Here is a 12,913-nt window from a genome sequence, read left to right on the forward strand (position 1 = left end):
ACATTTATTTCTTGTCAATACTCAAATATTTTATACACTCTCCGCACAAAAATTCACAGCAGAAGGAAGAAGAAGGAAGTAGTCTTCTCGGAAAAGATAGAAGGAACCGTACACAATCTGAACAGAAAAAACTAAACTTAGTTATTCTTTTGGGAACTAAACAACTGACTGTAGATTGATATAATGAGAAAAGTGTACCAACTAGAAGTTGTTAATCTGTATAGATGAGTCTGTATTACTGTTGAGTACAATAAATATTTTATTATTTTCTTTACAGTTGAATCAAGTTGATATTTATTTTTTTAGAGTTCTGTTCTCAAGTGATTGAGAATAAACATATTCTACTTGGCTAAGACACTTATAAGTCTAATGGACCATTAAATATACAGATTTAACGATTCATTAGATTCAATAAAAAACCGAAAGCCAAAGAGTTGTGTTCGTGTTGAAGGAGAGTATTAAACACTATGAAGACTTCAGTATTCAAAGTAATGAAATACAGCTAACTGTAGTTGGAATAGAGTCCATCAACCAGAAAATACTTGTTGGAGCTGCATATTTTCCACCACGTTACAATTTAAAGAAAAATGATTATACAAATATTCTTCATCAGCTTGGAGATAGATTCATAGTGGGTGGAGATTTTAATGCCAAGCATAAGGATTGGGGTTCAAGACTCACGACTACCAAAGGAAAAGAACTCAGAGAGGCTATCCAGGAGCTGGGCTGCGAATTCCATTCAACAGGGACACCTACGTATTGGCCAACAGATTTGAATAAAACTCCAGATCTTCTAGATTTCTTCATAACAAAGAGAATATCCAGTAATTTCATCGACATTGAAGAGAGCTTTGACCTGGATTCTGATCATTCAGCTGTAATTCTCACACTTAGTGAACGAATAATAAAGAAAGAAGACAGACCAATGTTAGTCAACAGAACAACAGACTGGGAAGCTTTTAAAGTGGATTTGGAGAATGAAATCAACTTGAATATTCCACTTAGAACAACTGAGCAGCTAGATGAAGCCGCAGAAAATTTCATGTGGCAAATCCAGAAATCAGCCTGGAAAAACACCAGACAATATACCAGGAAAACAAAAGGATGCAATTACCCTCTGGAGATTCGACAACTTGTTTTAGAAAAACGAAGGGCAAGAAGAAGATGGCAACAAACTCGTGATCCTGCTGACAAAAATATCTTGAATAACAGAACACAACAATTGAGAAGAGAGATAAGGAAACTAACTGAGGAATCCATTAATAACTACCTTCAAAATTTGACAGCTGATGCCAGTACAGATTATTCATTATGGAAAGCAACAAAAAGAATTAAGCGGCCAATATTACAATCCCCTCCAATTAGAAAACCAGATGGTACTTGGGCAAGAAATAACAGAGAAAAGGCAGATTTATTTGCTAATCATCTAGAAGAAATCTTCCAACCAAACAACATTCAATCTGAAATTGATCCTGAAGAACATATAATGGATGATTTAGATACAGAGATTGATCCAGTTTCTATAAATGAGGTTCAAGAAGAAATAAAATATAATATGAATACCAAAAAAGCACCTGGGTTTGATCTGATTACAGGTGAAATCTTGAAGAAACTTCCAAGGAAAGGTATTGTCATGCTAACATACTTATTCAATGCATCACTCCGATTACAGCATTTTCCTACAATTTGGAAGGTGGCAGAAGTCATTATGTTGCAAAAGCCTGGGAAATGTCCTCAAGAAGCAAAATCATACTGCCCAATATCTCTCTTCTACCTGTAATTTCAAAGCTTTTTGAGAAATTGCTGATGAAGAGATTGACTCCCATCATAAGTAGCAGGAATCTGATACCAGCCTATCAATTTGGTTTCAGGCAGAAGCACTCAACCCTGGACCAAGTACATAGAATCACCAATGTAATAGAGAAGTCATTAGAGAAAAAATCGATATATTCAGCAATCTTCCTTGATGTGGCACAGGCATTTGACAAAGTGTGGCATGAAGGACTGATCATTAAACTTCATAAAATTCTCCCCACTCAACTTGTAAAACTTTTAAAATCATACATCAACAACAGATTATTCAGAGTAAAACAAGGTGACGACGTCTCCGAATTGAAGGAAATAAGGGCTGGAGTTCCACAGGGTAGTGTTCTTGGACCAGTTCTTTATGTGCTGTACACAAGCGATCTTCCTGAATTGGATGCAGTGACAATAGCTACTTTTGCTGATGATACTGAAATACTGGCAGAAGGGGAAACAGTACAAGAAGCAGCCACAAAACTACAGAATGCTAGCAACAGATTCAGTGACTGGACCAAAAAATGGAGAATTCGATTAAATGAGATGAAGTCTATTCATATCAACTTCACAAACAAAATTATCAATGACCCGATTCGAATAAATCTGAATGGGAATGTAGTACCACACAGCAACACAGCAAAATACCTTGGAATAACTCTTGACGCCAAGTTGAAATGGAAAGAGCATATCAAGATGAAAAGGAGCGAGCTAGGACTCAAATACAGTAAAATCTATTGGCTGTTGGGCCGTCAATCACAACTCTCATTGGACAACAAGTTATTGATTTACAAACAAATTCTAAAACCTGTCTGGACGTATGGAATTCAGCTTTGGGGCTGCTCTAGAACATCTAACATCAGTCACATTCAAACATTCCAAAACAAAGTACTGCGGAACATGGTGAATGCGCCCTGGTACATAAGGAACAGCGATTTGCACCGAGATCTGCACATCCCCTATGTGACCTGTGATATAAGACGATTGGCAGCCCATCATGAGTCACGTCTTCATCAACACGACAACACCGAAGTCATCCAACTACTAGACAACACTGAACTCACTAGGAGGTTGAAGAGAACAAAGCCCTTCGAGTTGGTGTAGTGCTAGTGGAGTGATTAAAGTATATTGAATAAAAGTGTAGTGAAATAATTTAAAGTAGTGAAATTATAGATTGGAACTGTAGGCTTCACTGGAAGACTTTAGCAAAAAAAAAATCAATTTAGGATAAGAAATAACAGAACAAAATTAATGGTTAGTCCTAGTGACTAGTTTTAATGGAAATAACAAAAAAAAAACTCTCCGCACAAAAATTCACAGCAGAAGGAAGAAGAAGGAAGTAGTCTTCTCGGAAAAGATAGAAGGAACCGTACACAATCTGAACAGAAAAATCTAAACTTAGTTATTCTTTTGGGAACTAAACAACTGACTGTAGATTGATATAATGAGAAAAGTGTACCAACTAGAAGTTGTTCATCTGTATAGATGAGTCTGTATTACTGTTGAGTACAATAAATATTTTATTATTTTCTTTACAGTTGAATCAAGTTGATATTCATTTTTTTAGAGTTCTGTTCTCAAGTGATTGAAAATAAACATATTCTACTTGGCTAAGACACTTATAAGTCTAATGGACCATTAAATCTACAGATTTAACGATTCATTAGATTCAATAAACAACCGAAAGCCAAAGAGTTGTGTTCGTAAATAATTTATAACGAACATTCCACTTGGACGTTCACTTACTTACTTTTCTTTAGTACGGTTGCATAGGAGATAATGTTCATCAGAGCCGTCGGCGCAGTTGTTTTTGCCATCACACATTCCTGTATTTAGGATGCAACCTCCATATGCACATCGGAACGAATTTTCTGGGCATCTGAAAAATAAAACGATTAGGTTACACAATCTGAAAATACGACAAATATACAGAGTGTTTCAGAAGTAGTGTCGAACATTCTAGGGTATTGTTTCTGGATGATAGGAGACTACAAATGTCGTATTTCAAGTGTCCAAAACTCAGCGGTATCTTGATAAAATTTGCTAACTTTTTTGTCTCTTGTAAATTTTCTGTAAAGTGAACGGTTTTCGTTAAATTTGCAATCAATAATTTAAGATTGCCGCCATTTTGAAAATTTACATCGAACATTTTTTATTTTATTTTTTAAAGTTGAGTCTTTATAACATGAATATTCATGCCAAATTTCAGATCAACAAAACGTTTCGTTCTTGAGATAAAAATTGCTAAGTGAAAAAACAAAATGGCAGCTACAAGGATAACCGCTGAGTTTTGGACGCTTCAAATACGACATTTGTAGTCTCTTATAATCCAGGAACAATACCCTAAAATGTTCGACACTACTTCTGAAACACTCTGTATAATTACGTAGTGGTTTCAAAGGAAATATTCAACGCAATATTGATATTTTACAGATTTTAGCTGTCTTTCTAATCTGCTCAATGCTGTGGGTTTGAATCTCGTCAAGGGCATGGTTGTTCAGTCACTTTAACTCTTTACCCACAGAAACTTATGATATATAGTGTATTATAGAATTACACTATATAAGAAATCTTAAAGAGTTTTCTAGCAATAAATTGTGTGTGGACAGTGGATCCTAAACATAGGACATAATGAATATTTCAACAGAATGTGAGTCATCGAAGAGTTCAACACTTGTTAATAACATTTTTTTCTAATTTGATTGAATTGTTTGATGCCTACCTGAAGCTATAACATGCCTCGATGCTCTCATCCGATCCATCGCTACAATGCACTTCTCCATCACAGCTAAAACGCATCGAAATGCATTCACCACTACGACATTGGAAATTCCTAAAAAATTACAAGTTTATAAAATAATAATAATATTCAATGTATATGTTAAAATACTGTATTGTATGGAATGGTATGAGATTAAACAGCCCACACCAAGTACGCTGAAATACATTGATTTTTTATTGCGGATAATGCCCACATGAAATATTCTGGTTTGTTATAGGGTGGGTTTTTGAATTAGTGTGTTTTTTATTGATTATTTTTTGAGTACTTGCAAATCAACTTCCTCCTTATACAAAAAAAACATTATACATTATTCCTAACTGCCTCATAACATGTGTTATACAGAGTAATACTGTTATCCAGTTTTCAAAGTAACTACCAGCGTCACATCTTCTTCTTCTTCTCCTTCTTCTTCTTCTTCTTCTTCTTCTTCTTCTCCTTCTTCTCCTTCTCCTTCTTCTTCTTCTTCTCCTTCTTCTCCTTCTCCTTCTTCTTCTTCTCCTTCTTCTTCTTCTTCTCCTTCTTCTTCTTCTTCTTCTTCTTCTTCTTCTTCTTCTTCTTCTTCTTCTTCTTCTTCTTCTTCTTCTTCTTCTTCTCACATCACGGTCACATGCCTTTCGTCTCCATGCCACAACTCCCATTCTTCGGAGATCATCCACCACTTCATCACTCCATCGATTGCGTGGCCTCCCTTGTCGTCTTCTACCCTCCATCCGGAGTTGGAAAATGAAGCCTAACTATCAAGTTCTATATGAAAAGGCATTAAGATTCCTAATTTTGTGCTAGCGCAAGTGTAATATAAATAATTATTTATCCTCATATTAATTACAAGACTTAATGTAATACCTCAGTTGATAACCAGACTGATAGCTTCATCTGCCATATCATTGATGGATGAAAATTTGACTTCTAGAATTAGGCTCAATTTACTCGTAAACGGGAGCTTACTCGTAAGCGACTAACGGAAAAATATAACTTAACAAAATGTGTTTAGAATTGTGTTCTACATCTGGTTCAGTCATCAAAAGGGCTAATTATTCATTTTTTCTGTTTTCAACCAACTGGAAAAATTTGTCCTAAAAATAGCAAAGATGGCGAATATCTCCCGAACCGTGCGTTTGACGGGAAAATGTTACTGAACCAAAAGTGCTTAGAATTCAATTCTACTTCATAACCAGTAATAAAAATTGCTTGATCCCTCCTCCCTACGCCGCGGGGGTGTAAGTTGTGCCAACTGGTGCTCTGTAGGTGACAAGTAGTCAGGGTGACACCTTGACGCCAGCGTGCAAGGTGTCATGTAGACGTGAGTCTTGTCTCCTTTCTAAGGAGGTGACAACTAGTCGGGGGGACACCCTGACGCGAGGGTGCGAGGTGTCAAGTTGTCGTTTACGGTCATGACTAGTTGACACCTTTGGTCCAGTAGGTTTCAAGTAGTCGGTGTGACAACTTGACGGCAATGGCATATTTTTACGAGGGTACAAGTAGTCGCCTATGGCCAAAACGACCAGGTGTCAAGTAGTCGGGCTGACAACTAGACGGCTACCCGTAGCAAGAATCGGAACCTTGTTTGTTAGGTCATGTGGCGCCGAGACATGGGCATAAGACACTACTGAGTTTGGAGAATGGAAAATTTGTTAATTTGTCAATTGAGCAATTTGTTAATTGAGAAGATGAGCATGCACTCACCCGTTGCAAGACTGGGAGCCTTGTTTGTTAGGCCATGTGGAGCCAGGACAATCATCCAGCAGTTCGTCGGAATTATCGGCGCAGTCTTGAATGCCGTCGCACCTGCGTTCACCCTCGATGAGCGCACCATAAGCGGACCAAAAACGTTCAAATTTGGTAGGTATGTTCAGTTGGCCCTTTAGATGCGCACTAATAACGGATTTGGAAAAATTTCCAGAGATGAGACCAAAATTAGCGTTTTTTTAGCGTTTTCTCAGCTTTATCGAGAAAAAATGAACAGAAAATGTTCAAATTTAGTACAGAAGCTCAGCTGGGGTGTAATAATGTTGTGTTAGAAGAAATTTGAAATAACGCCAAAGACACGCCCAAAATATGCGTTTTTCCAGCGTTTTTTTTTGCGCTTTCTCAGCTTTATCGAGAACAATGAGCAAAATTGTTCAAATTTACTACAGAAGCTCAGCTGGGGTGTAATAATGTTGTGTTAGAAGGAATTTGAAATAACGCCAAAGACACGCCCAAAATTAGTGGTTTTTTGCGTTTTCTCAGTTCTTTCATCAAGTAATAGACAGAAAATGTTCAATTTTGGTACAGAGGTTTAGCTAGGATCTAAAAATTTTGTGATGAGGTGACTTTAAAGCTGCGTACACCTACTCGTGCTTCCAACCCGCACCGAGCACGCTCCTCCCTCGTACCGCCCACGTACCACCATCGCACAGCAATCGCTCCGCCTCCGCTCTCTACTCGCACCGATCATGAACGTTACGGAAGATGGTAGATCTTCTCGCGTTCCCCGGTCGAACCATTGTTGCTCGCCGGTCGATCATCAATCGCTCTGCTGGAGTGACGTTCGGTCTTGGAGCGGAACGAAAGTCTGTACGCACCTTAATATTTCATCACGCCCAAAAATCAGCGTTTTTGACTTTCTGATGGAATGAAGCATGCTCAAATGGAAAATGCAGGCGAGCGAATCGAGCCCGCTGATCTCATTTTTGGACGATCCATTTGGGGGTCCAAGGGCGGAGACCCCTGGCTATAGACGGATTGGCGAGCGAAGCGAGCCTGACGGCTAGTATAACCATATATAATAAAACAATATACAATAGTTATATTATAGCTATATTTTTATACTATTATGAAGTACTAGGCACGGCACTGTATTATAGTATTACACTATAGGAAATCTTAAAGAGTTTTCTAGCAATAGATTGTGTGTGGACAGTGGATCCTAAACATAGGACATAGTGAATATTTCAACAGAATGTCAGTCATCGAAGAGTTCAACACTTGTTAATAACAAATTTTTTCTAATTTGATTGAATTGTTTGATGCCTACCTGAAGCTATAACATGCCTCGATGCTCTCATCCGATCCATCGCTACAGTGCACTTCTCCATCACAGCTAAAACGCATCGAAACGCATTCACCACTACGGCATTGGAAATTCCTAAAAAATAAAAGTTCATAAAATAATAATAATAATAATTTTACAACTTAATGTTCAATGTACATATTAAAATACTGTATTGTATGGAATGGTATGAGATTGAACTACGTTTTGCCCCCTGTGGGTTGGGGGAGCTTTGAGTCAATCATCGTACTCAAGAATGTGTTGAAAACCAGAATTCACCCACAGTATCCATGCTTGTCGTAGGAGGCGACTAAAATGGACCTCAAGGCAACTCCAGAAGTTGCCTTGCCTTCAAACCCACGGGATCTGCCCCATCAGGGCAGTTTCGAAGGGTCAAAAATAGAAACCCAAGAGACCAGAGATTGGTAAAACTCCAGGCACAAAAAATGTAGGTCAAGAGGCTGAGTCGAGGGTGGCCAGGTGCCCTAGAGGCAATTTGGCGACCCCTCTCTCAGCGGAAGGACCTACAAAGAAACCAGGAGTGGTTTCTTTCCTGAAAAAATCACGAGTTTGTGTGGAGTGACCAAACTTCACCACTGCTTAAAGAAGGACTGTCATTTAGGCAAAACGTCTTAGGAGAGGTGACCTTCTGACCCTGCGAAGTTTTTGAGGGGAAAAAGAAAAAACTCAAGAGACCATAGATGGGTTAAACTCCAGGCACAAATTTGGGTCAAGAGGCTGAGTCAAAGATGGCCGGGCGCCCTAGAGGCAACTTGGCCACCCCTTCCTCAGCGGAAGGACCTTCAAAGAGGGCCAGAAGTGGAACTCACGTAGGTCACGAGGAGTAATCGGTCTGAAGAGACTTCCATGCCAAGCATATCACACTGGATTGCAACAAGCAACCGGGTGATGAATGGGATGTTAGTATAGGGAAAAACTCTGGTTCTTGTAAGGAACATAGGTATTGGTTTTCCTAACTAACATACTACTTGGGAACACAATAAGCTTCGGTTGACGTGTGGGGTTCTTTGAACCTTTGGATCCTTGAATCCGTCCCTTCAAAATAATAAACAATAAACTAAATTTACACAGCCCACACCATACGCTGGAATACAAAGGTTGTTTTTTTATTGCGGATGATTCCCACATGAGCTATTTTGGTTTGTTATGGTTTTTTTTTTTTTTGAAATGGTGTGTTTTTTTATTGATTATTAAAAAATTAAATTCGTATGGCTTTTGTTGGTGGGGAGTCCCTTGCGGGAAGGTCCCACCGCCTGAATATATAATTTAAGCCGTCAATGGGCCTTACGACTGTCATACTTCAGCCGGGACCGACAGTTTAACGTGCCCATCCGATAACAAGGGAGTGATATGGTTAAAAAACGTTTGGTATTGATTATTATTTGAGTACTTGCAAATCAACGGCCTCCTTATACAAACAACATTATACATTATTTCTAACTGCCTCCTAATATGTGTTATACAGAGTAATTAGTCATGTTATCCAGTTTTCAAAGTAACTACCAGCGTCACATAGCTTCACTAAAAAGAACTACGTGGTCTATCAGCTTGAGTTAACAGTGGAATTTGGAACATAGACGCCTTATATCATGGTATATCTACTTATCTTCTCTCTTCCAATCGAAAAAATAATGAGCTTGTTTGTTTTCATGTTAGCTGTAAATGTAAAGAAAAATATAAATTTGTTTATAATGTAGGGTAAATATTCACCATTATAATACAAGGAATAGGCAACACATTGATGTACCCTATACCAGACTTAGGAGAGTTCAGACTAGTTCAAAATTGATTTCTTTAAAAATATTCAACAAGCTACCCTTCAATGTGAGAGCAATGACAATAAATGCGTTCAAGAATAGATTGAAAAAGCTTCTAACGGAAAATCCTCTTTATTCACTAGCTGAATATTTTAATATGGATGAGGGAATATTCAACAATTATTTCTAGATATATATCTATATTTGCTACTTACAATGAACTTGAAAGCAATATTTGTATCATCTTCTTTCTTTATCCGGCGCTACAGCCCTAGGTGAGCCCTGGCCTCCCCCACAACGCGCCTCCATTCCTCTCTGTTCATGGCTCTTTCTTTCCATCCTCTCACCCCTATCCTTCTCAGGTCATCCATCACTTGGTCCACCCACCTGCTATTAATGCATATCAATCATATTGATTCCTTGGCCTACCTTTTTTTCGTCTGCTGTGCAACTTGCTATTAAATACTATTTTTGGCATTCTAGTCTCACTCATCCTCATCACATGCCCCAACCACCTTATTCTTCGGGCCTCAACGAAGCGCACTATATTTTCTCCTTTTATTAATATTCCTACTTCTTCATTTTTTCTTATTCGCCATTGCTGCTCATTAACCTGAACGGGACCAAAGAGTTTTCTTAATATGGATCTTTCAAGGTTTTTGAAGAATTTTCGTCAGCCATATCCATCACCCAAGTTTCTGGACGCACCAATGTTTTATATATTGTTATATTGGTGCTCCTGCCGTCCAACTTACTTTAATTTGAATAAATTGTTATTATAGTATATAGAATTTAAGGAATTTGCATGCTTATTTGTTTGGATCTTAATATTTAATTTATGTTTGACGTTTCCAATATTGTATATTGAGTAAAAGTAAAGTAAATTCGTATGGCTTTTGTTGGTGGGGAGTCCCTTTCGGGAAGGTCCCACCGCCTGAATATATCATTTAAGCCGTCAATGGGCCTCACGACTGTCATACTTCAGCCGGGACCGACAGTTGAACGTGCCCATACGATAACACAGGATAGATTTTTTTTATTTTTTATTTTATTTGCCAATTCACTAGAAATTTACAAAATAACACTTATCAACTAATATACATTGGTGTGGCTGGAAAAAGAAGCCTTGAGCTCCAGCCACGAGTTCGAAAATATTCATTAAATTATTGGTACATTTGCCGTGATAATATTCTAAAATACAAACCAAAAGATAGTAAACCAAAAACCAAAAATATGTATAAATAAACACACAAAATCAATTCTTGAATCAAAAATCAACAAGCCCAATAATAGAAATAGGTAATATAGAAATTATAATAATAATAAAAAATTTTCTTTTAGGTAATCAAAAAAAACCAAGTTTAAACTGAGCGTGTTAAAAACAAGTCATAATTATAATAATTTAGTTTTCGATTTTAAAAAAGTAATTCTCTTTTACCCAGGATCTTATTTTATTTAATTTATTACTTGTAATTTTATCCCTAATGAAATCGTCTGGTACCTATCCTATTTATTAGCTTATCGCTCTGGAACTTGAACTGATGATTGCTGGTTGTCAATGCAGTGAAATTTATACTGTAAGCACTTACACTTGCTGGTCTTAAATTGTAAGTGACATTGCGTTGAGTAAATAGATGTGTATTTTTATTTATGAATATAATTAAGTTTGTTATGTACGTTTGGCGAAGCGTTGGTAAGTATATCTCATCAAATATTAGTCTGCTAGGATAGCGTCTTGGTCTTCCTAGCGCAGCCCTGATGATATGTTTTTGAATAGTAAAAAGTTTATTTAAATGGGTGTCAAAGGCTGCTCCCCATACTTCTATATTGTAGTGGAAGATTGAGTGAGCATATGCATTGTAAATTGTTCTGAGAATGTTCAAGTCTTTCAATTGATTAATTTTGTAAAATATTGTACCAAGTACCTATTTTAATTTATAACAAAGATTTTGGATGTGAATGTCCCATTTAATATGCTGATCAATCGTAATTCCTAAATATTTCATTGACTTAACTCTTTCTATAGTTGAACAAGTACAGTTGGGAGTGTCGCAGTTATGATTATGTATTATTAGTTTTAAATGTTCTGGAGGTTGACCGCTTCTATTAGGTGAAAAAGTTATATATTTAGTTTTTATTGTATTTAATGTTAGAATATGACTTTTTAACCACGACTTGACCACTGAAAGACCGCGATTTGCACAGTTGAATGTTTCATCCCAAGTTGAGCCAGAAAAGATTAAAGCAGTGTCATCGGCAAAAGATAGAGCAATACCATTCGGAATGCGTAGTTTCAATAAATCATTCACATAAATCAAAAACATAAGAGGCGATAGCACAGTGCCTTGTGGCAGACCATAATCTTTAATAATCTGGATATCAGTTTCCAAAATTGGGTTCGATCCTTCAAATAGCTTGCGAATAGTTTTTTGCTATCCCCCTTATTCCACTATTTTCCAACTTGTTTAATAAGATAGAATGTGGTTTTGTATCGAACGCCTTCGCTAAGTCACAGAATACAGCAAGTGTTTTTTATTACTATTGAAATTTTTGTCGATTATACTTGTCAAATGTAAACCAGCATCCTGTAGATTTACCTTTTTGGAATCCATACTGGTTGCCCTCAATAAATTCATTTTTTCAAGAAAATTCAACAGTCTGGCTTTTATAATTTTTCCATGATTTTAGACAAGTTGCTGAGTAGACTAATAGGTCTATAATTTTGTGGATCATCAAGTTTATTGGATTTAGGAATCGGTTTTATTAAGGCTACTTTAAATTTTCTGGGAAAATATCCTAGTAGAAAGCATCTATTAACTATAATTCAAGAGGACAAACAATATAGTTTGAAATTTTCTTAAGACATATGCTACTTATGCCATCCGCACCTGGAGAAGAGTTTGGTTTAGCTCATGAATGTATTTATTTATTTCTGTACATTGGTTTGGCTTAGAAAAAAGCTATGTAAGGTTCTAGGTGAGATTGTTTCGGGAATTTCAATTATATTATTTTGAATTAGGTTTTTAGCATATTTCTGGCCTACTGTTGCAAAATGTTTATTTAATACGACAGCTTAAATTCTAGCTTCAAATTCTTTAGTTTTGGTTTTGGTAATTTCTTTTATGCAATCAAGATAGATAGATAGATAGATAGGCTGCCTTATTTTAACCTGGAGGGCGAAGTTAGGGTGCAGCCGACCCTCTCTCCCACTTACTATACAATTCTAATGTATCTACATCACAACATAAAGAAATAATATTTCGAATAGAATAATAAGTAATATGATAAAAAAGTATAAATCAATATTTGAAAAAAAAAACAATTTCATTTAATTTAGTAGAATATATTTTAGACTGAAAAAAATAAAAAAAATAATAAAAAAGTTAGAAAATAGAGTTATAGAAAGTTTTTAAAGCAAGAAACAGTGACATTTCATTTGACAGGAGTGATCTGGTTAAAAAACGTTTGGTTGTGAGAGGGTTTGAACCCGGGATCTCTATAGGTGCGTACAGATATACGCGCCGC

At 36.7% G+C, this 12,913-nt stretch overlaps 1 protein-coding gene across 4 annotated transcripts in view; it reads right to left on the reverse strand.

Annotated features, from left to right (window-relative positions):
* Positions 1–12,913, reverse strand: part of LOC111056121 (modular serine protease) — a 39,418-nt gene that overhangs the window by 16,400 nt on the left and 10,105 nt on the right. For 3 of the 4 annotated variants that reach the window (XM_039426444.1, XM_039426442.1, XM_039426445.1), the window contains exons 5-6: positions 7,596–7,706; positions 3,548–3,676 (exon numbers count right to left, since the gene is read on the reverse strand). In XM_039426444.1, the coding sequence (XP_039282378.1) occupies positions 3,548–3,676; positions 7,596–7,706 (240 nt within the window). Of the gene's footprint in view, positions 1–3,547; positions 3,677–4,519; positions 4,631–6,262; positions 6,390–7,595; positions 7,707–12,913 lie in introns of all 4 variants that reach the window. The other variant, XM_039426443.1, reaches the window with a different exon arrangement.

This window comes from Nilaparvata lugens, chromosome 4 (assembly GCF_014356525.2).
Source record: "Nilaparvata lugens isolate BPH chromosome 4, ASM1435652v1, whole genome shotgun sequence".
Lineage (NCBI taxonomy): Eukaryota > Metazoa > Arthropoda > Insecta > Hemiptera > Delphacidae > Nilaparvata > Nilaparvata lugens.